Source organism: Rutilus rutilus (genome assembly GCF_951802725.1).
Source record: "Rutilus rutilus genome assembly, chromosome: 11".
In the NCBI taxonomy this organism is placed as follows: Eukaryota; Metazoa; Chordata; class Actinopteri; order Cypriniformes; family Leuciscidae; genus Rutilus; species Rutilus rutilus.
This window is the reverse complement of record NC_140216.1, coordinates 1522260-1545409: the sequence shown is the minus strand read 5'-3', so window position 1 is coordinate 1545409 and position 23150 is coordinate 1522260. Positions and strand designations below refer to the sequence as shown.

General features: G+C 37.8%; 1 protein-coding gene and 1 pseudogene across 2 annotated transcripts in view; one reads left to right on the top strand and one right to left on the bottom strand.

Annotated features, from left to right (window-relative positions):
* The first annotated feature begins 4261 nt into the window (after nucleotides 1-4261).
* LOC311299356 lies at nucleotides 4262-4810 on the top strand (annotated as a pseudogene). The gene is made up of 2 exons: nucleotides 4262-4431; nucleotides 4473-4810. The product of its transcript is annotated as an uncharacterized misc_RNA (transcript).
* Nucleotides 4811-5024: 214 nt separating this feature from the next.
* The window catches only part of sdc2 (syndecan 2), a 43518-nt gene continuing 25392 nt past the window's right edge, over nucleotides 5025-23150 (bottom strand). Inside the window, exons 2-5 of the mRNA XM_084424108.1 lie at nucleotides 10754-10865; nucleotides 10512-10672; nucleotides 9620-9740; nucleotides 5025-6648 (exon numbers count right to left, since the gene is read on the bottom strand). Of these exons, the coding sequence (XP_084280234.1) occupies nucleotides 6485-6648; nucleotides 9620-9740; nucleotides 10512-10672; nucleotides 10754-10865 (558 nt within the window). The 3' untranslated portion in view covers nucleotides 5025-6484. The remainder of the gene's footprint in view (nucleotides 6649-9619; nucleotides 9741-10511; nucleotides 10673-10753; nucleotides 10866-23150) is intronic.

Here is a 23150-nt window from a genome sequence, read left to right as displayed (position 1 = left end):
AGGCACTTTCACTAAAACATCTGCACCAAAGTCTTTACCATAATAATATGCATTATTATATATTTTTTTAAATTACACGTTTAAAAAGCCCCTCCTCACCGGTTCCCTCATCCCGTCCCATCAACAGTTCCTGACATCGGTTCTCCACTGGGATGAGATTGGGTTTAACACGATAATGAACGAGAGAAATGTCAGACGCTTAATTAAAACACACTGGAAAGGTTGGATCTCCTGAACCTCGGATCCGACACAACACACACACACACACACACACAAACACACACCCACGGGACCAATTACTCCACCATCAGGACATCTTCAGGACGGAGAAGTGTGTTTTTCTCTCAGCCTGTCAAAACTTTAATCCGGGAGAGTGGATCCTTCCACAAACTGAGAGGAATGATCCCGAGTGTGAAGGCTTTCAGACAGAGCCGATGTGTGTGTGTGTGTGTGTGTGTGTGTGTGTGTGTGTGTGTGTGTGTGTGCATTCAAGAGTCTGAAGGAACCAGAACTATAGCAAACATCTCATCTATCCCAGAAGGACCAGCTTTGGATTGATAAGATATATTTCTAAAAAGCTGAAATACTATAACTATAACGATAACGCCACAGGATGAGACTCAATGAAGCATTTATTTGCATTTAAATAACTAAGGATGTTTTTGATCTATTTAAAATCATCAGCTATAGCATGAAAAAGGCAGATATAACAATATCAGCCGATAGTTTATTATTTAAAAGAATGTAATGTTCATTAATAATATATAATGTGTAATGATGTTCTTTAATAATAAGTTAAATATGAGTTCATGTTGTCAATAAGAAACATTTGATGGCGAAGGTTGTCATGTCTTATTTGTGTTTAGTTTATCTAACTTTGGCCTGTTGAATGTTTAATGGATCCATGTTCAATGAAAAAGATTTGCTGATGCAGCAATAAACTAGCTAGTATGTTTTAATGCATGTGATTTTGATCTTTGCTCATTAAAAAACATGATCAAATCAGTAATTATGTTAATGTCAAAAGTTAGTGACAAATATCAGTATATGAATTGGCTGATAATTGTTAAAATTGATATCAGGCAAAAAAAAATATATATATATAGGGTAGAGTGGGGGAAAACGCCCCCCACCTGTTTTTCCCAAAATAACCACTAAAAGTAGTCAAGATACATTTTTACTGTTGCAATGCACTACGTTGATAACGGGGATATACAAATCTCTATGGATAAGCTGACACCAGCGACACATTTGAAGAGAAGAGGATTACATGGTAAATGCTATAATTTTCAGATATTAGTAAACAAGTGTTTAAGAGAATATTGTTCTGCAGGATATCGCAGTGATGTATGATAGATGAATAGTGAAGTGTGTAGTTTGAGATCATATATTATTTATAAGGAATATAATTATATTTTAAAAATTAAAAACATTTTTTTAAAACTCATAGCTTGTGGGGTAAAACGCCCCCTACGCTGAGGGGTAAAACGCCCCCCCTGGGGGCATAGTTTCTCTATCATAATTACTATAATAAAATATTTCTGTCTATCAAATCCTTTGTTTTACACTTAATGCAGTATAACTAGGTGGTAAAATCAAAATATTTGAACAAAACATGAAAAAATTACCTCAAGTGAGCATTAACTAGTTAGCTTGCTAGCACAGTTAGCTCACTGATGGAAGGTAGTTAATTTTGCCTATTTTGAACATTGCTGAAATAAATATTAATATATATACATGTTGATACATTACTTGCCTTTTACCTTTAGAGATTAAAAACTATTGTCTGTTAATTTTGCTGTTGATCTATGAAGCAAACTGGTTAGTAAGAAAGGGGGCATTTTACCCCACCTTGGGGGGCGTTTTACCCCACCGCTGGGGCAAAACGCCCCCTTTGTACAAAAATATTTTCAGTGAAAATACTAATTAATTATGAAGGCTGAGCAATTTTAATATTTGGTGAATAACTCCTGCCATAGTCACTCAAAACCGGGATGTCAATTCTAGTCACATTTATGTTTTGTTTCACTGTAATGTCACATTTTCCTTAAGGGGGGCGTTTTCCCCCACTCTACCCTATGTAAATGCAAAATGTATGTGCATTTATAACCCTTTTAAAAACACGTGGTGCAACAGTACATGGAATCAGATGGTGATACCACCATATATATATATATATATATATATGAATTTTTAATAACAATATGGTCCTTGAGGTTTACTTATAATGACTTAGCCTATATTATACACTCGTATCCAGTCATATAATCGCACTGTTATGATTGTTATGATTATTGTCATTGCATGGAAAACATATTAACAGGCCTCACTATTGCAGTGAGTGTTTTGAAAACATTATCCATATAAAAGAGTCATATAGCATTATGAAGTTTACTCACGGTTTGATGTCGCTGCTGTCAGACCAACAGAAAGCTGGAGGCTCATCTTTCAACAACAGATCCTATCTCTCGTTACTGTTCCTCTTTACATGACAATCTGCAGTCAAACGCTCAGAACAAACATATAATCCTTTGAAAAGACTCAAACGAGCTGTTTAAACAGGATGCGTCAAAGTGAACTTGCTTTACTCTTCACTCTTCACTCTTCCATTAAAGCGCGTGGAGCGTCAGATTGAAGGCGTCTGTGGCGACGCTCGTGTCCGGTGTGCACAGGTGGGCGGGACTTATGGTGCGATGATTCGTAGATGTCTTGCTAAAGGCTGACTGAGAATTCAGCTTTGCCATCACATGAATATATGAAATGTTTTAATATATATTTTATATATATTCTAAATTTATAGTATATTAAAATAGAAAATACTTTTTTTGATTGTTTGTTGAAAACTGATTACTGAAAATGTTAAATACTCTCATAAGTTTGTGACCAGTATGAATGACTATCATCATGCGATTTAATTTTATATTTTTATTATAGTGAATTATACTATAATCAATTGTTGGGAAACCCACACCCTACAACTGATTTCACTGAAATGTGTCCCAAGTGTCTCCAAAATACACACAGAAGGAAACTTTTGTTTATGCTGCAGAATAAAGCCTAATAAAATTATGGCATCGGAACGTAAACCTTAATGGAAACAAAACTGAACTTTTGAGGTGCACCAGCTTTTGACTCGTGGATTTTCCCTTGCCCTTCGGTCATGAGCTCTTATGAAGCCTGAAAATATGTTTACTTTGGATGGCATTTCCTTAAAGTTTCTGCATGGTTTGGCATCCATGGTTGTCCTCTTTACTGAATCAGCCTTGTTTCTCAGAGAAGCCCCGGTGGCCTTTTGTGCTCCATATGCACTCGCTCTCTCTCTCTCTCTCCCTATTGAGAGAAACCCCTATAAATTAAAGGGACACAGTGACACGGACACACAAACACTGGGCACCGTAAATCCAGGCCTGATGATCAGCACAGATGAATGGATGAGAAAGAAGGCAGGAATGTTTTGATGAGACTGATGCTCCAGATCATGTTCATCTGCCAAGGCTAAGGCCAGGCTTGACCCGCGATTATATGGGAAAACAACGCCAATGAAAGCAAACACAGAGAATGGAGAGTAGAGAAGCATACTAATGTTTACATCCCAAATCACAGCCTTATTCCAATGGATTTCATCGAGAGAGTCTCTCTCTCAAGAATTACACTTAAACTACAAAGCCCTTCCAGTAAGCAATAATACAGAAAGATACAGAATGCTGAGAATCCAAACATTGTAAAGATGTTATAGAGTAATATTCAGAAGTCATTAATTTATATTCCAGCAGAGCTTGACACTGATCTAAATAAGAGAAGCAGCAGTGCAGTAATCCCAGAGGAGAACCAATAAAGATGAATAAATACAGACGTAATCTGCTCTGATGAGCTCGTGTGAAGCGCTCTCTGCAGAAATCCCTTCACTTCACATTTTACAGTCCGTGCGAGAGATTCCAGACACGTTTATTCACACACGCCTCTCCAACGGTTTGCTTTCAACACATAGAAATAATTATACTGACGAACAGACGGATAAAATGGATAGACAGAGCGACAGACAGATTGAGAGACGGATTGAACGACAGAACGAACGACAGACAGAACAACAGATCGAACGACAGAACAACAGACAGATCGACAGAACGAACGACAGAACAAAAGACAGATCGAACAACAGACAGAACGACAAATCTAACGACAGACAGACAGATTGAACGACAGACAGAACAGAACAAAAGACAGAATGACAGACAGAACGACAGACCGAACTACAGAATGAATGACAGAACGACAGAACGACAGAACGACAAATCTAACGACAGACAGAAAGACAGATTGGACGACAGACAGAACAAACAAGAGACAGATCGAACGACAAACAGAACAACAGACAGAACGACAGACAGAACAACAGAATGAATGACAGAACAAAAGACAGAATGACAGACAGATCGAACAACAGACAGAAAGACAAATCTAACGACAGACAGAAAGACAGAACAAACAAGAGACAGATCGGACGACAAACAGAACAACAGACAGAACGACAGATCGAAAAACAGACAGATCGAACGACAGACAGAACGACAGACAGAACAGAACAAATGACAGAACAAACGACAGAACAAAAGACAGAATGACAGACAGACCGAACTACAGAACAAACAAGAGACAGATCGAACGACAGACAGAACGACAGAACGAACTACAGAACAAAAAACAGACAGAACAACAGACAGAACGAACAACAGATCGAACGACAGAACAAGACAGAATGAACGACAGAACGAACTACAGAACGAACGACAGAACAAGACAGAACGAATGACAGACAGAACGAACGACAGACAGATTAAATGACAGATCGAGCGAACAGACAAAACGAATAACAGACAATGAATAACAAACAGAACAACAGAGAGAATAACAGAGAGAACAACAGACAGAATGATAGACAGAGGGATAGACAGACAGAACAACAGACTAACGGATGGATGAACAATAGATGGATGAATGTACAGATAAAAACGACAGACAGAGAGTTTAGGCCACAATGTTTATTCAGTAGTGTTGTTTTAACTTACAGGTACAATACTGTCTGCTTTGTACAACTAAAAAAAAGTCACCATTTCATTCTGCTGTGCTAACGACACAATAACCTCAACTCTAGCCATTCACGACCACACCGCATCTCCAGATGGTAGGCACTTTTAAGGCAAGGTTTAAAACATTTGTGAATATACATTTATATATAATTCTATATAGATTTTTTTTTTCCCATACATGAATAAGTAATTGGATGCAAAGGTCAGATGTATACTCAAAAAAACAAAACTAACAGCTAACAATTAAAACAAAAGAAAAACCTCAAATGTGGCCAAAGGAATACACAGCAATGTGGAAATCAAACGAGTCTTTGGGTTTGCAGATGTTTCTCAGTACCTTTGCTTCGTTGCTCCGATCCGTACGGGGTGTCGGTCACAGTTGGGAACGTCGATCAACAGGGAAGGGAAAATACACAGGGATTCACGCTTTAACCGGATCTAAAGAGCGCGATTCAATCACACTGGCCTCCGTAATGGTTTTAAACTACTGGTTCACTGGAAACTCTTGATTTCAAAGGAGTTTCCAGTTTGTAAAGCGGCTCCTGTAACAGCACAAATCAGATCTACTCTCTCCACCAACTATTAGAAGCGATCTCTGCAGTGTGACGTGAGAATAAACGCGGGCTTTCATCAGCGAAACATCAGAACGGCTCTGATCAAAGGAGGACCGGTCGTGTCAGTCCGACTCCGGGATCATCAGTTCAATAAACCAGACGCTTTTCAACATCTGAGGGATTTAGAGTCGCCATGATGAGAATCGATGAACGAGAGGGTCGTTCCTCAGAACCTACAAACACTCAAGCGGCGATCAAACTCAAACGGGTTTCTCGACGTGTTTTCAGGTCTAATAAACGCTGACCCTGTGAAATAATCAAATGAGCGGCAGGGAAACATTTAAGAGTTATCAGACAGACGACAGAAAGGCATTGTTCAACATCTGAGAAAATGATAAATTAATGAAACACTTATGATCAACATCAGACATGCTGGATGAGAAATGAAATCAGGATTAATACAGAACAATTATATTCAATTATTCCACTTTAAAATGTTTCTTTTACAAAGACATACTGCTAGAGTTTAAAAAGTAGTCAGCGACTAAGAACAGCTCCTTTGACAGAAGACGGATGCGGATGTCCTCGCCTTTACAGAATGGGTTTCTTTTCAGCCTTTTCAAAATACACAGAAGATAATGTTTAAATACAGAGAGATTTGCCAAAAATTCATTAAAAAAAAAAAAAGAAAAGAGGAAAGAAATGGTCTTAATTACAATACTCTATGCAAAAAGCTTTCCTTTACGGTATTTTTTTTTTTTCCTCGATCGTGATTTTTTGAATGCAGGAGGAGTTTGTCGTAGTCACTGATCTCAGACCATCACTGGTGTTGGTGAAGCGAGTTTATGCGTAAAACTCCTTGGTCGGGGCTTTCTGATAGGCGGCTCCGGAAGGTTTTCTCTCCCCGAGGTCGTAACTGCCTTCGTCCTTCTTTCTCATGCGATAGACCAACAGGAGGATGAGGAAGATGGCGAAGAGGAACCCGATCACTCCTCCGGCAATCACAGCTGCAACACAATTAGGGACTCGCTTTATTTCAGATCAGCATTTGGTTTCTCAGACCGTGTCCTAACGGTCACTGTGACTTTGCCAACATGTTTTGTTGATCCTGGAATAACATTCCTGTCCCAATCTTTAGTCCTTACCCTACCCCTACCCCTAAACCTAACCCTACCCATAACTTCCCCTAAAATCAGAGGGAAATGAGAGGTGAATAACACTGATGTTGAAGCACCTCACCCTGGGTCTAAGCCTAAACTTGACATAAACTGTAAACTTGTCCCTCAAATCTGATTGGTTGATTGGAAAGTTGTTCCAGGATCAACAAAGATCCAGGAACATGTGTCGTTCACCGTGTCCTAACTACACTGCGACACGCGATAAAAAGCATATTTTCCATGTTAATCAGAGTTTTTGTCCAAACCAGACGAGACGATTCTATTTTAGAAATTCAACTCAATTCACGTTTATTTGTATAGCGCTTTTCACAATACAAGTCATTTTAAAGCAGCTTTACAGAATCTATAAAGTCCACATTACAATTTAGAGTGATCTGTTATTCAAGTTATGTATTTCAGAAATGTACATATACAAAATCACAGTTGGCTAAAAATATATTAATTTAAACAACGTAGTAATTTAAAGGGATACTCAACTTTTTTGGGGAAATAGGCTCATTTTACAACTCCCCCAGAGTTAAACAGTTGAGTTTTACCGTTTTGATCGCCTGAAAATAGTCCCCAGCTCGGTAGACTATAGGGTAGACTATTTTCAGGCGCTGATCATATCATTACGCCTGCTGGACTCATGGTACGGCAGCAAAGTTTCTTATTACGCAGGAATGAGAGTATAGTTCCTAGCCATATCAGCCTAGAAAATCGCAACTTTTCATTTTCCGTCGGTCTTAGTACACGATGTAACTACAGAAGAGTCAAGTTTTAAATAGGAAAAATATCGAAACTCTTTGGTCATTTTTTTCAGAGAGATGCTAATGGTCCTGTCCGATTCAATGATCTATGCTAAGCTATGCTAAAAGTGGTACCGCCAGACCCAGAGATCGGCTGAATGGATTCGAAAACGGTAAAACTCAACTGTTTAACTCTGGGGGAGTTGTAAAATGAGCCTATTTCCCAAAAAAAGTGGAGTATCCCCTTTAATGCAGATACAATGAGCTCATTGAAGTAATGAATACTTGTTTGTTAACAAATGATTAGGACATTTATAAAATAGCATTGGTGCATGTTGAAATCTCATTGATAATCTCAGGTACTGTTTATGTGCTTTATTTAATGTTAAAATGTGTCATGTGACTCTGAATATCATTTAGTGCTCCAGCTTTGTAGCTGTAAAAGCAACAGTGGATAATTCACCTCAGATCTTCAAATTAAACAAATGGAAATAAGAACGTTCAAACTGTGAACAAACAAGTGTATTCTTTGACAAAGAATGTTTTAGTAACTCAGCCTATGTATTTTTAATAAATGTTTAAATGGTGTAATATTTGTGAATTTGATTATGCCCTGTCAATATTACTGCAAGACTCCGCCCACACTCTGTTCTGATTGGCTGTGGGTTTTGATAGATTTTTGTTTATTTTTTTATTTAACCAGGAAGGTCCCGTTGAGATACAATATCTCTTCCACCAGGGAGTCCCGGTCAAGATAGGCAGCACAAGACAAAAATTACAAAGTAGTACATAACACAACATAAAATACCCATATCTAAAAGACAACACAAATCCTAATCAACTATTAAAACATTTGCACCGTTCTATAAAAACAGACGGATGTTTTTAAACAAAGCGAGAGATGGCACATATTAATGTGTAATATATACACCTTGAAGCTCATTCCATGCATAAGGAGCATAATTAGAAAAGGCTGATCTATCTATTTCGCTTCTGCTGTGGACACACACACACACACTGCCTGAATCTTATCGCATCGCGTCTGGTTAGGACACGGAGTCTCAGTACATGTGAAATATCATCCCTGTCGGACTACGTGACTCCATGTCTCACACAAAGCAGAGGCAGATTATGCCCATAATTAAATCAGGAACCCCTCGACGCCGCTGGAGGCTCCAGAGATTGACATGAGGAAATGTGTCGACCCAAAGCAGGAAGATTTGATTTCTTCTTCTCATTGTGGCTCACAGGATATTAAAGATGAGTGTGCTTAAATTAAGAATTTGGCCTTTGCACATCAAGAAATTGATCTGTTGAATGGAAACATGTTCTGAATGCATCTCTACCCGAGACTCGAACGCGCAGTGAACTCTTGAGACTCCCAGAGAGAGATGAAACGCCGGTTTAGGAAATCATGACTTCTAAGCAAGAATCCCTAAATGATATCATCAAGTATAGTTGCAAAATGATAAAAAATGTTGATTACTGTTCAAACTGACCTCAATTGGGGTCAGTAAGATTTTTAGTATTTTTTATTAACCCTTTTATTCAGCAAGGACGCATTAAATTAATCAAAAGTGACTATTTTTGATCAATTTAATGCAGCCTTGGTGAGCAGAAGGGACACTTTCAAAAACATAAATTTGTTTTGATCCCAAACGTTTGAAAAGTGTGTGTGTGTGTGTGTAACAGTGAAAAATGAATTTTATATATATATATATATATATAAAAACGAAGAGTTCAGATGCAAAAGCCTCTAAGTGCCATCTGAAATTTTCTTCTAGAATGATCATTTTTATCAAGCTCGTATATTTAAGTTCAGCAATTTCACCTAAAAGGCAATGAAAATTACCTATTAATTGTCATTTAAGTGAAATTACTGAACTTAAATATACAAGCTTTATAAAAAATGATCATTCTAGAAGAAAATTTCAGATGACTTTTGCATCTGAACTCTTCAAATATATATATACATTTTATTTAATATTGTTGCATTCCTAAAAATACTCAAGTGTCTTGCAGTGCTGCTGTAAGTAAGTATCAGGAGTATTTATCAAAAATAATTCACAAACCTGCCAAAACCTCTGTCCTCTGGAAGAGATTTTCGGACTGCACCTCGAGCGGGGATCGAGGGAGGCTTGTGGTGCTCGTGACGGGGTTTCGACGCGAGTCTTCAGTGGCCGGTTCTGGAGACTGAAGAAGAGAAGAAGAGGACGTGTTACACTCAGTTTCTGACAGCGCTGGACTCGGCATGACTGCACATTTATCTGCAGAGACCCCATTTACGCCTCGTCTGAAGATGGTTTCGGGTGATCAGATACATCTCACATCACAGAGGATCCTCTAATACCCTGTCAATCAACCACTGCACTAAAGCCTTTTTTCATTTTTACACGTTTTTTCTTCCCAGAAGATAAGATTAAGGTTTCATCATGCCTATATTCATTATTTTTAGTCAATTTTACTGAGTCTTGATGTTGTTTTCAGGCTCTACTAGAACAGGTTTTCCTGCTTGAATGTTGATTATTCTCCTCATATTCTCCATTGTTGCAGCTCCTCTCTTCCCAGTCTGCCAGTAACGCTCTGTTTAGTTCCTGTCTCTATGAAGCCCCTCCTTCTGAAAAGCACACTGTGCTCTGATTGGTCGGCTGGAGCAGTGTGTTGTGATTGGTCGAGTGCTTCGAGTGTGTTTGGGAAATGTCCCGCCCCTTACCATAACCGCCAGTTTAACACACTACTAACTAACTCAACCAGGCCCCGCCCCTTTATTCTGTGTATGAATTATTATAATGAGGAATATTGTGACGTGTTCGTTCCCGGAAGAAACTCAAGACTACAATGGAGGCGTTTCAGGGAGTTCAGAAACACTGACACTGATATAGAGAAGAACTGGAGCTTTTTCATCCTCAAACAGCAACATTACACACTGAAGAAAGATTTCAAGTTTTTATATCCGGCACTCACATCTATCCTGATTCGTTTGTTCTTGTCTTTGGGAGCATCGCGTGACGTCGATGTCTCCACTTTCGGCGTGAAGTCTTTGGTGGAGTCCTGTGTGGGCTCTGCTTTAGGCACGATGAACAGTGTGTTTACAGTGGCCGCTTCCACAATATCCTCACCAGCTCCTGAAACACACACACGCTTTCACACACATCTAACACGCAGGGATCAGATTGTGCACCGGGAATCACTGAGGCTCTCCTTACCCGATCCCGATCCGGAGCTGAAGTCGTCGTCATCTTCAGGATAACCCGACCCGACGTCCTCCAGGTATAAGTCATCGGTGGAGGACGGAGATTTGGCCGCAGACACTGATATCTGCAGAGACAAAACAAATAAAAATGGGGATTAAGGCCTTGTCCACACTAATACGGTTTCGTTTGAAAACGCATCTTTTTCTCTCCGTTCTGGCCTTCCGTCACACTGAGACGGTGAGACGCCCTATTTTAACGATCTGAAACGCAAGTATCAAGCGCGAAACGCAAGTAACTTTGTGGGCGGATCTCGCAAATCTAAAATGGGTTGGCCGTAAAACACAGAGAAGTGACATTGGGGATGGAGAAACACACCCAAATTAGCTTTGGTTAAACAGGCGTATGATAATTTGGGTAAATGTGTAAGCTAGATGTATGCTTTTATAATAAATTGTCTGTCTGTCTATCTATCTATCTATCTATCTATCTATCTATCTATCTATCTATCTATCTATCTATCTATCTATCTATCTATCTATCTATCTATCTATCTATCTATCGAACCTGCATGCTTTGCAAAAATGAAAACTGCTGTGTCTGTGTGTAGATGAGAGAATCAAAGTGTATGCGCGTTGTGCACACGCTACATTATGGCCAAGCATGCGCCCTTAAAATAGCATCTGAATAACGCGCCACTGACTTTAGACAAGGTTTCTCCTGGTCTGTGGCGGAATTGTTTTCAAAATCTGCAAAATAGCACCAGGGAACGTTTGGCCAGAACACTCCTCCTCTTTTCGCTGAACCGCTCCAGGGAGCGCAAGTTCATTCCCTAGTTTACCGACGTGCGTCTGTGGAGGGAAAAGTCCGCTGTGCGTCGGGTGCAAAATAGGAATGATACATGCGTCGGTGTACAAAGTCAATTGCGCTGGGTGCGAGATAGGGTCTCTATTAATAAAAACAACGCTTTTTGAAAATGCTCTCCAAAGTGGATACATTTAAAAACACTGTTTTTCGCGTTGTAGAGAGGCATTTAAAGGATTAGTTCACTTTCAAAAAAAAAATTTGCTGATAATTTACTCACCCCGATGTAATCCAAGATATCCATGTCTTTCTTTCTTCAGTCGAAAAGAAATTAAGGTTTTTGAGGAAAACATTCCAGGATTTTTCCAACGTAATGACGTAATATGTGGCGCATCTCAGAGATGGTACAAGACGGGCATTTGTGGTTAAAAAGTATATATATATATATTAATTTTTTTTAAATGACGGATCGTTTCGCTGGATAAGACTCTTATTTCTCGACTGGGATCGTGTCGAGACTTTGAAGCTGCATTGAGACGGACATTTGAACCTTCTGTGAACATTGGTATAGTTGGTTGCCATTGAAGTCCATTCTGTGTAGAAAAATCCTGGAATGTTTTCCTCAAAAACCTTAATTTTTTTTCGACTGAAGAAAGAAAGACATGGATATCTTGGATGACATCGGGGTGAGTACATTATCAGCAAAAAAAATTTTTGAAAGTGAACTAATCCTTTAAAAACAACAACGTAAGTTTTGTCATGTGACGCATATTGTACCAACAGATATTCATGTTTATACCGGTATAGTGCTATTCACTTTCACACTGTTGCTGAAATATGTTACTTCACACACTCTTCATATCACAGTCCTGCAAAGATGACAGACAATTCACTCGCATTTGCAGAACATGAGAGCAGTTTTAGACCAAACATATAATAGTGAGTGAGTGCGACCCGGACACATCAGTGAATGCGGAGATATTTTGCTAAATAAAATGATCCTGTCAGTAAACTAATGTTTAGTTCCTGTCTCTATGAAGCCCCTCCTTCTGAAAAGCACACTGTGCTCTGATTGGCCGGCTGGAGCAGTGTGTTGTGATTGGTCGAGGGCTTCGAGTGTGTTTGGGAAATGTCCCGCCCCTTTCCATAACCGCCAGTTTAACACACTAGTAACTACCTCAACCAACTTTATTATTTATAAAAGTTTATAATTATAATATTATAATATTTTTCCATCTGTATCATCTCAGTGAGCTTTTGTGCATGTGCAGTAAAGGTGAATTTAGCGTTTTCGGAGTGTGGATGGAGAGCGTTTTTGAACGCAAACACCGTATTCAAATGTATTCGGATTAATGTAGACGTAGCCTAAACTGTTTTTCAGCTTTCGATGTCGGTCTCTTATTGCTCAAACCCCTCGACTCAGAGGCTATGAAATCGTAGTTTGAAAACTACTAAACTGTGCATCTTGCCACACGATGAATGAGTATTACCTTTCTGCTGAGATTTCAAAGTCAAAGTTTTCTGCCTTGCCACGTATTCCACAGCCAAACCTTCTCATCAAAGCACAGACACACAAGCAAACTCTGCTCCATAACCGAGAGTTCAGGACGAACTGCAAGCTCAGCCGTTTCTGTAGAGCCACTTTATGACATTTTAAAGCACGGCAGGAACTTACTAACAACGGGTTAATCCTCAAGAGCCCAACCGCACCATCTCTGAAAGTCAAGCATTCACTAAATATTTGCATTACTTTGGCGCAAAAACACAGCTAACCCTTCAAGTGAATGTGCTAAAAAAGGCAGTGCGTCTTGCTTGAGTTATGTCAACGCCATTCTTTCCAGTGTAAACACACCGACTTTTGGCTCATTATGCATTGATCCATATTCACTGAACTCACTCACTCGTTCGCTTGGTGCAATTAACGCTGCGCTATTAAACAGGGTTTTATTAAGAGAGGCATTTGTGTGCATATTCTAGCAATCATGGCAGCAGTTATTCATCAAATGATGAGCAAATAATGGAGAAGAACGTTATAATCGTGCAGATATTCAGACATACACACTTTATGCATTTAAAGAGTCTGGAGACGGACTGTCCCAGTGAAGAGTCTCCGATCACTGACTTATTGATGCCACTAAAGCACACATCTTATGATCCTCTTGTGAGGGACCTACTTTCTCAAATAAAAAGGCAGATGGCTATTTTAATGTTGAAATATTTACACTGTGAATATTCATTATATATTATTATTTAAATTAAATAAAAAAAATTAATAAAATACAATACAAAATAATATTATATAAATAATTAAAATAATGATAAAAAATAAAAAATGTTTTAATAAAATACATTATATATTATATATATTGCATTTTACTAAAAACAATATTGATTTTTATTATTATTTTAATTATTTATATTATATTATTTTTTATAATATAATTCTAATTTTTTATATTTTATTATATTTTTATATTGTGTATATATATATATATATATATATATATATATATAAAATAAATAATAAAATAATAAATAGAATAAAATAAAATAAAATAAAAGTCTGAAAACCCCTTAGCTGGCAAAAATTACACTGTACATACAGGGTTTAGCACAGATTTGTTTTTATGTGGTTTTGTGAATTGCCTTCTAGAATGCTCTACTGGAATAATTAGTTTGGATAGTATAACTATATTTAAATATCCCAGTCAAATGTTAATCACACTGTTCCAGTGCAACACAGATTGTGAAACACCATCAAACTATCAGTGAAGGTGTTTGTGGTCGATCATGTTCTGTGTGTAGTTTGGTCTTTGTGGAGTGGTTTAAACTTAACAGGCCTCATGGAAACCAGCATCAGTCCGACCCCGTTCGTGACAGTCTATCCATATGGACCCGGCCTAGAAAAGGCCCATAATGTGGTCAACATAAATCCCACTTGAGGGCCCGGGAATGAAGCACAGAGAGTCTGTGGCACATACCGGAGTCTTTGTTTTAAAGGTGACATATTATGCCCCTTTTCACAAGATGTAATATAAATCTATGCTGTCCCCAGAATGTGTCTGTGAAATATCAGCTCAAAATACTCCCAGATCATTTATCATAGCTTGTCAAATTTGCCCCTTTTTGGGTGTGAGCAAAAATGTGTCGTTTTTGTGTGTGTCCCTTTAAATGCAAATGAGCTTCAGCTCCGCCTCCGTCCAGAAGAGGGCGGAGCCTTTACACAAGCTTCAGAAACTCCGGCAATAACGAAACAGGCCAATCTCACTCATCCAGAATCCCAGAATAACCAGTAGCGAGTGCAGCCTTACAGAGAGACTCAGGAAGAGTTTCTGAATATTAGTGGAGACATTTGTGTAGTTGTTGTGGAGTTACATTGATCATCTCATCATCATGTTTCACTTCTCCACAAGTGTCCACAGTTCTTGAGGTCTTTATAAGACAGCGGTGACATGTTCTGGTCAATAGTGTTCAGTGCTCGTCTGTGCTCAACCACAGTTTCAGGCTTTGCTGGATCTTCTGCCATTGCGTTAGAACTGGTCTCTGCTGTCGCTCATGAAACCAAACGTCGGCTGGTGTGTGTAAACGTGCAGATTAAGGGCCGGTAATATTATAATAAGATCCTCTTCATACGTCAGAAGGAGAGCGAAATCTGATCGGCTCATTTTATAACATGCTTGCAGAGAAAGACTCACCAGAACACAGTTACTGGGTTTCACTTTTCACGTTTTCTGGGTTAGTAGAAGCACCGGGACCCGATTACAGCACTTACACACGGGAAAAGCCAGATTTTCATGATATGTCCCCTTTAAGAGCCGTCCCTGTTCTCAGCTGAAAGAACCACGGCGTCAAATGCATGTTTGTGAGACGCAGTATCTTCTTTAAAAAGAGCCTCTTTCACAAAGAGGTAGAGATGCAGAGAAGATGCTGAAAGGACACAATGATAAAACAGAACAATAACTTGCTAAAGCAGCGGTGACTTCCCACAGAAGAGCATTCAAGCTGATCAAAGCAGGAATTTGTTCAAAGCAACTTTATCTTAACCTCTCTAACCCAGCACTGCTATTCTCTCGGTGGACAATCGACTCGGCCGGCCCACGCGACACTGCTGTTGATTTGGTCAAACTCTTTCTCCACTGATTGAAATGCAAAGTACAAAAGGACACAATTATCTGGGCCACACACACACACACACACACGGCGCATCAGCGATGCTCGATATCTTGAGTCAATTCTTTCTGTCAATGGTATTCCAGTCAAAGTTCTGCAGTGAGGTGTCTAACGTGTCTTTATGTCTGACTACAGATAATAAAAAGCTCTTAAGATGTTTTCAAAACCTTTTGAAGGAAAGCATTTTACTCGAGTGCTCTCGAACGATCAGTGTCTAAAGCTTTAAAAAAAAGAACACAAACAAATTGCACCGGATCGATGAGATGCTTTGTATCTTTGATGTCTTTTGATGATATCTTTGTAGCTTTGATGTTTTCTGCTTTTGGAAAATAAAAACGTGCAACAAAATTCAAGAATCATTATTACCATTGTTCATGCTTTTAGTAATTACACTTTGGGATTCACATGTATATTATTATTTATAATACATATAATATATATTTAAATGTATATATTGGTGATACTGGCATTCATTCATAGTGCTTAGTGAAAAAGTAAAAAAAAAAAAAGACATGCTTTATGCTGTTCCTACTTCCTACATGTTTTTTATTAAAATATATAACACGTTTTCATGTTAGATGTAATCAAGCGTGATTAATTACAAAATAAATTGCAATTAATTAGATTTTTTTCTTGATCAATTGAAAGCATTAATATATATATTAATTATGTATTAATATGCATGAATTATTTTTAAATGATTATATATGAATTAATATAAATATTTCATTTAATGTGTATTTAAATAATTATATATTTTATTATGTATATAATTTTTTTTATAATATATTCTATATACAATATGTATAAAATAAATGCTATTAATTGTTACATTTATAAAATAATTTTATTTTATATATATCATGCATATATTATATAAAAGATAAGTATATATTTTAAATGCATTTAAATATTTATACATTTGATTATGTTTTTATTATTTGATTATTATTTATTTGTATGTTATATACAAATATATATATGTATACAAATATATATACACACGTATACATATATATGCAATCATAAAATTGAATTGATTGGGGTCACAAGGCCGGCCTAATTACACAGGACATCCTTAAGACTGATTAGTCGACTAGCCGTTTGCCCCTAATATACATTTGCTCATCCAAACCTGACACACATTTGTTGTGAGTGGCTTCCTCCCGTCGGGCCAATGGTGTCACGCACCGAGAGTAAATAAGTTCATCAGTGAGGACGGTGACGGGAGGGGGTAACGAGCGCTGAGAGCTCGTCAGTCAGAGAATCGTCACAGTAATGAAGCGGTCGGCAGATTCTGGACCCCGTATGAAACAAGTCACAGCATTTACTTCTGTGAGTCTCTAATGAACAGGCAACCAGTCGGGGGTTGAACAGTTTCCATAGTGAGTGCGAGTGTGTAAGACAGAGAGAGAAAGAGAGAGAGAGAAACCAGGGAGGGACGAGCGAGAGGACAGAGACGATAAATAGAGCGACTGAGGGAGCGAGAGATTACCGATGCTAGGGACAATCTGCTGCCCTCAGGTTACATCGCTAAAAGCCTGTCAAACTGCACATCTCATGCCTGGCAACCTCTGAGAGACTCGAAAGGCTCCCACTGTCTGACATATGCTTTAAGCCATGTGATTGTTAAAGCAGGGGAAATGGAGAGAGAGCTTTATGTGGCCCGGCTATCGGTTAAATGTTCAAAAAACACATTATTCTCCATTGTTGCAGCTCCTCTCTTCCCAGTCTGTCAGTAACGCTCTGTTTACTTCCTGTCTCTATGAAGCCCCTCCTTCTGAAAAGCACACTGTGCTCTGATTGGTCGGCTGGAGCACTGTGTTGTGATTGGTCGAGCGCTTCGAGTGTGTTTGGGAAATGTCCTGCCCCTTACCATAACCGCCAGTTTAACACACTACTAACTAACTCAACCAGGCCCCGTCCCTTTATTCTGCGCATGAATTATTATAATGAGGAATATTGTGACATGTTCGTTCCCGGAAGAAACTCAAGACTACAGTGGAGGCGATTCAGGAGTTCAGGAACACTGACACTGATATAGAGAAGAACATCCTCAAAAAGCAACATTACACACTGAAGAAAGAAAAAACATCATAGAGTCCCTTTAAAAGACAATATTTTGGATGACTTTGATCCCTCAAAAGTGATAAAGCCGGTAAGCTTATATATAAAAACAGGATCTGCTCCACCATCGACACTGAAGTCGTGTGCGGCGTTTATAAGGCGGTTTGAGGATTGATAATCACGACTGGTGGAAACAGCTCTCATTTCACGGCCTGAAGAATGAGAGCAAAGTCAAGAAGCAAAGTCTGTAATGGAGATTAGAGATTCACCGCTCGAATACTCAGATAAATCAGCCGAACAACACTTTCTGTGTGAGACAACTTGTGGTATTATACTGCTTTAAACTTTCATAGTTTGGGGTTAATGTTTTAGAAAGAAGTCTTTAATGCTCACCAAACCTGTTTATTTAATCAAAAATACATTCAAGCACTACTTTTGGGGTTTTAGAGGATAACAAATAGAGATCCCACTTATCAAACAATATCTTTATTATAAAAAATAAATAAAAATAAACTAATTTATTCCTGTGATCAAAGCTGAATTTTCAGCATCATTACTCCAGTCTTCAGTGTCACATGATCCTTCACAAATCACTCTAATATGATGAGATTTTGTCTTTACAGTCACTTTTGATCAATTTGATGCTGAATAAAAGTATTTATTTATTTCCACAACAACAAAACAAAACTCTTTCTGACTGCACACTTTTGAACAGTAGAAATTTAGTGAAAAATATCCTTTAAACAAGAAGAAAATACAATGTGCCAATGTATAAGCAAAATAAACTTAGGCCAGGGGAAACAAGATGCATATTTTCTCAAACCAAATAAAGTGTCACACAATGATTGTGTTTTCATGATTACTGCTGTCACTTGTGCAAGACTGAACCACCAAACTACTGAATGCATAAAGTCTGGCTACTTTTGTAGCCTCTAAAGTGCTAAAAGCTAAACTAAAAACGTGAAACTTTTTATGCGTTTTGGCCGTTCATTTACACGACAACGGCGTTTTGGGCGAAACGCAAACTTTTGAAAACGTGTTTCAAAGTGCAAGTTTTTGAAAACGGTCTCCATGTAAACAACAAAAACCCAAATCTCTGAAACCGATGATGTTATGCACATGCGTGTTACGTGTTCAGTCTATAGTGTTTCATCGCCATCTACTGGCCTGGCAGCAGAATACAGCGGTTTTAGTCATTTTCGCAGATCTTTTGCCAAATCAAATTAGATAATTAATGTGGTTCAGATAACATAATATTTGGTAACACTTTATTTTACAGTGTCCTTACATGTAACATATGTACGTTCCACAGTAATAACAGTAAATTATGCATAACTACATGCAACTAACCCTCAACCAAACCCTAATCCTACCCTAACCCTATAGTAAGTACATGTAGTTGCTTAATATTACTCAGTACTTAAATATATAATTACACTGTAACAATGACACCTTAAAATAAAGTGTAACCTAATATTTTGAGTTTCTATTAATTAAACCAATTTACTTCATTGTATTTACTCATATATTTTATTTGAATGAACTCAAAATTAAGGCAACCAGGTAACTTAAAGTTAAACAAACAATTTTTACAGCGCAGAAACACACATTAGGGATATCTGAAGCTGAGAGACTGGTTAAACTAAAACATGGTTAATCAAACCATCAAAGGGGCTTTTCAAGCATCGATTTACTCAGGAAACGCTGCACTGTGGAAGAAGAATATAGGGTATGATCTCTCTGAGGTTTTATGGCCTTCCTAAGGTTCATAATCAGGAACTAATTAACAGGAAAACGAGCTTCTCCAGGAAGTGGACACCAATCAAAGTCAAGCCCAAACCCGAGCGGGTCTGGAACGGGTCCAGGAGGAGCGCTTGAGCGCTGACATCATTCACGGTCTGATCTACAAACCAGAATCTCCTCATCGGTCCTGCGAGACACACGAGGCCTTTCCTCTTTCTCTGCGGGGAGGGTTCAGAAATGCTTTGAAGACGACTTTGACTGATCAAGGGATATGAGCTACATAAACGTCTAGGAGTTTTAGGAAAGTGCTTATTGAGCTCTGATCCTCGGCACACCATGAAGAATCAGCCGTAGACCTCCAACATATAAGCCTCGGCAGATCTGGGCTCCAGAGGTGACTGTATTAATCAAAAAGAAAGCCATGAATGCATTCACACAAAGAAAGACTCTACGGTGACGTTTATAGTCCATATTTCAAAGCACAGAAGTAAAAAAATTAAGCATTTTCTCTAAAAACTGAAAAGAAAACGGTAACGTTTATAGTCCATTTCATATTTCAAAGCACAGAATGCAAAAAATAAAGCATTTTCTCTAAAAACTAAATAGAAAACGGTAACGGTTATAGTCCATTTCATATTTCAAAGCACAGAAGCCAAAAAATAAAGCATTTTCTCTAAAAACTGAATAGAAAACGGTAACGTTTATAGTCCATTTCATATTTCAAAGCACAGAATGCAAAAAATAAAGCATTTTCTCTAAAAACTGATTAGAAAACGGTAACGTTTATAGTCCATTTCATATTTCAAAGCACAGAATGCAAAAAATAAAGCATTTTCTCTAAAAACTGAATAGAAAACGGTAACGTTTATAGTCCATTTCATATTTCAAAGCACAGAAGCCAAAAAATAAAGCATTTTCTCTAAAAACTGAATAGAAAACGGTAACGTTTATAGTCCATTTCATATTTCAAAGCACAGAATGCAAAAAATAAAGCATTTTCTAAAAACTGATTAGAAAACGGTAACGTTTATAGTCCATTTCATATTTCAAAGCACAGAAGCCAAAAAATAAAGCATTTTCTCTAAAAACTGAATAGAAAACGGTAACGTTTATAGTCCATTTCATATTTCAAAGCACAGAAGCCAAAAAATAAAGCATTTTCTCTAAAAACTGAATAGAAAACGGTAACGGTTATAGTCCATTTCATATTTCAAAGCACAGAAGCCAAAAAAATAAAGCATTTTCTCTAAAAACTGAATAGAAAACGGTAACGTTTATAGTCCATTTCATATTTCAAAGCACAGAAGCCAAAAAATAAAGCATTTTCTCTAAAAACTGAATAGAAAACGGTAACGGTTATAGTCCATTTCATATTTCAAAGCACAGAAGCCAAAAAAAATAAAGCATTTTCTCTAAAAACTGAATAGAAAACGGTAACGTTTATAGTCCATTTCATATTTCAAAGCACAGAAGCCAAAAAATAAAGCATTTTCTCTAAAAACTGAATAGAAAACGGTAACGTTTATAGTCCATTTCATATTTCAAAGCACAGAAGCCAAAAAATAAAGCATTTTCTCTAAAAACTGAATAGAAAACGGTAACGGTTATAGTCCATTTCATATTTCAAAGCACAGAAGCCAAAAAAATAAAGCATTTTCTCTAAAAACTGAATAGAAAACGGTAACGTTTATAGTCCATTTCATATTTCAAAGCACAGAAGCCAAAAAATAAAGCATTTTCTCTAAAAACTGAATAGAAAACGGTAACGTTTATAGTCCATTTCATATTTCAAAGCACAGAATGCAAAAAATAAAGCATTTTCTCTAAAAACTGAATAGAAAACGGTAACGGTTATAGTCCATTTCATATTTCAAAGCACAGAAGCCAAAAAATAAAGCATTTTCTCTAAAAACTGAATAGAAAACGGTAACGGTTATAGTCCATTTCATATTTCAAAGCACAGAAGCCAAAAAATAAAGCATTTTCTCTAAAAACTGAATAGAAAACGCTGACGTTTATAGTCCATTTCATATTTCAAAGCACAGAATGCAAAAAATAAAGATTAAAAAAAAAAACTGAATAGAAAACGGTGACGTTTATAGTCCATCCATTTCATATTTTAAAGCACAGAATGCAAAAAATAAAGCATTTTCTCTAAAAACTGAATAGAAAACGGTGACGTTTATAGTCCATCCATTTCATATTTCAAAGCACAGAATGCAAAAAATAAAGATTTTTTTTTAAAACTGAATAGAAAACGGTGACGTTTATAGTCCATTTCATATTTCAAAGCACAGAATGCAAAAAATAAAGCATTTTCTCTAAAAACTGAATAGAAAACGCAGACAGCTGCTGCTGAGAATGCTGAAAAAGCACCGTTTATCACCGACAAATCAAAGTGAACGTAAAACTGGGACTGAAGATCTCAGCAGGTCTACTCTGGCAGGCGTTGGTCTACAGCTCGCGCTCTCTTCGGGAAAAGTGCTCGTGAAAGCATGTTGGGCAGGGAAGCCAGTGCACTGGCCCAGCACAGATTAATACGCTCTCAGATTCCTAAACAAACTGCAGTCTGACATACGCAGGCCGGCGCCACATTCCTGGGCTAATGCCCCATGTAAAGATACGAAGGGTCTCCGTGCCGTAGATGCAGGGGCAAACACTTCTGCAGCAACAGAGAAAGTACTCTGACGGACCTTATGCAAAACGTGAGGGTCTAATCGGGAGTTTCAATGAACAAAATGCACTTTTTATAGTGCTGGAACTAACGATTATTTTGATTATCGATTTATCTGTCGACATCCACATCATGCCCAATGTTGTCCTAAAAAACAATGTGGAATCTTAAATCCCTCCGTGTGGTGAAATTCCAGCTTTTAATGTTGTTTATGTGTTTATGTGGTGTTTTTAATCTGCTTTAAGACAAAGCATGTGTAGATTCATAAGTCGACACCATTGCTGAGTATTTCCTCCTTAAAACTGCAGTGAACCAAAGACAGTCTCAAAAACACGCTTTGAAATCGCTGGTGTTTCTGACGTCACAAACTACCTTGTAACCAATCAGATCAACGTGTGATCGTCAACCAGTGGATCTCTGAGCTGAGTGAGTGAGTGGAGGCGGGGCTCATTTGCATATTCATAGAACCGCGCATACTAAATGAGGCAAGGGTGTCGAGTTACATTCAAGATATTTTAAGGCATGACGAATTTTTGTTTTAAGGGATACAATTACTGATTACAGGGGGACTTAAGGAGAAAATACTCAGCAATGGTGTCGACTTATGAATTTGCACATGGTTTGTCTTAAAGCAGATTAAAAACACCACAGACATAAACAACATTAAAAGCTGGATTTCCACCACAGGGGGACTTTAAAAACCATATATATAGCATAGTGCTATTATTAATTCATAAAGGATGTGATTCAATTAAATAAATATATGCCCTGCGTGTTTAATATATAATTTACATGTGTGTAGGTTACGTGCGTCTCCGTTCACAGTAAACATTGTCAAGCGCGTCTCAAACTCCATAAGGATATAACCTTTTATTCTAAATTATGCTCTGAAAGCAATAAATAACATACACGTCTGTCAAAGCACATGACGGCGAGTTGCGGTAACACACAGAC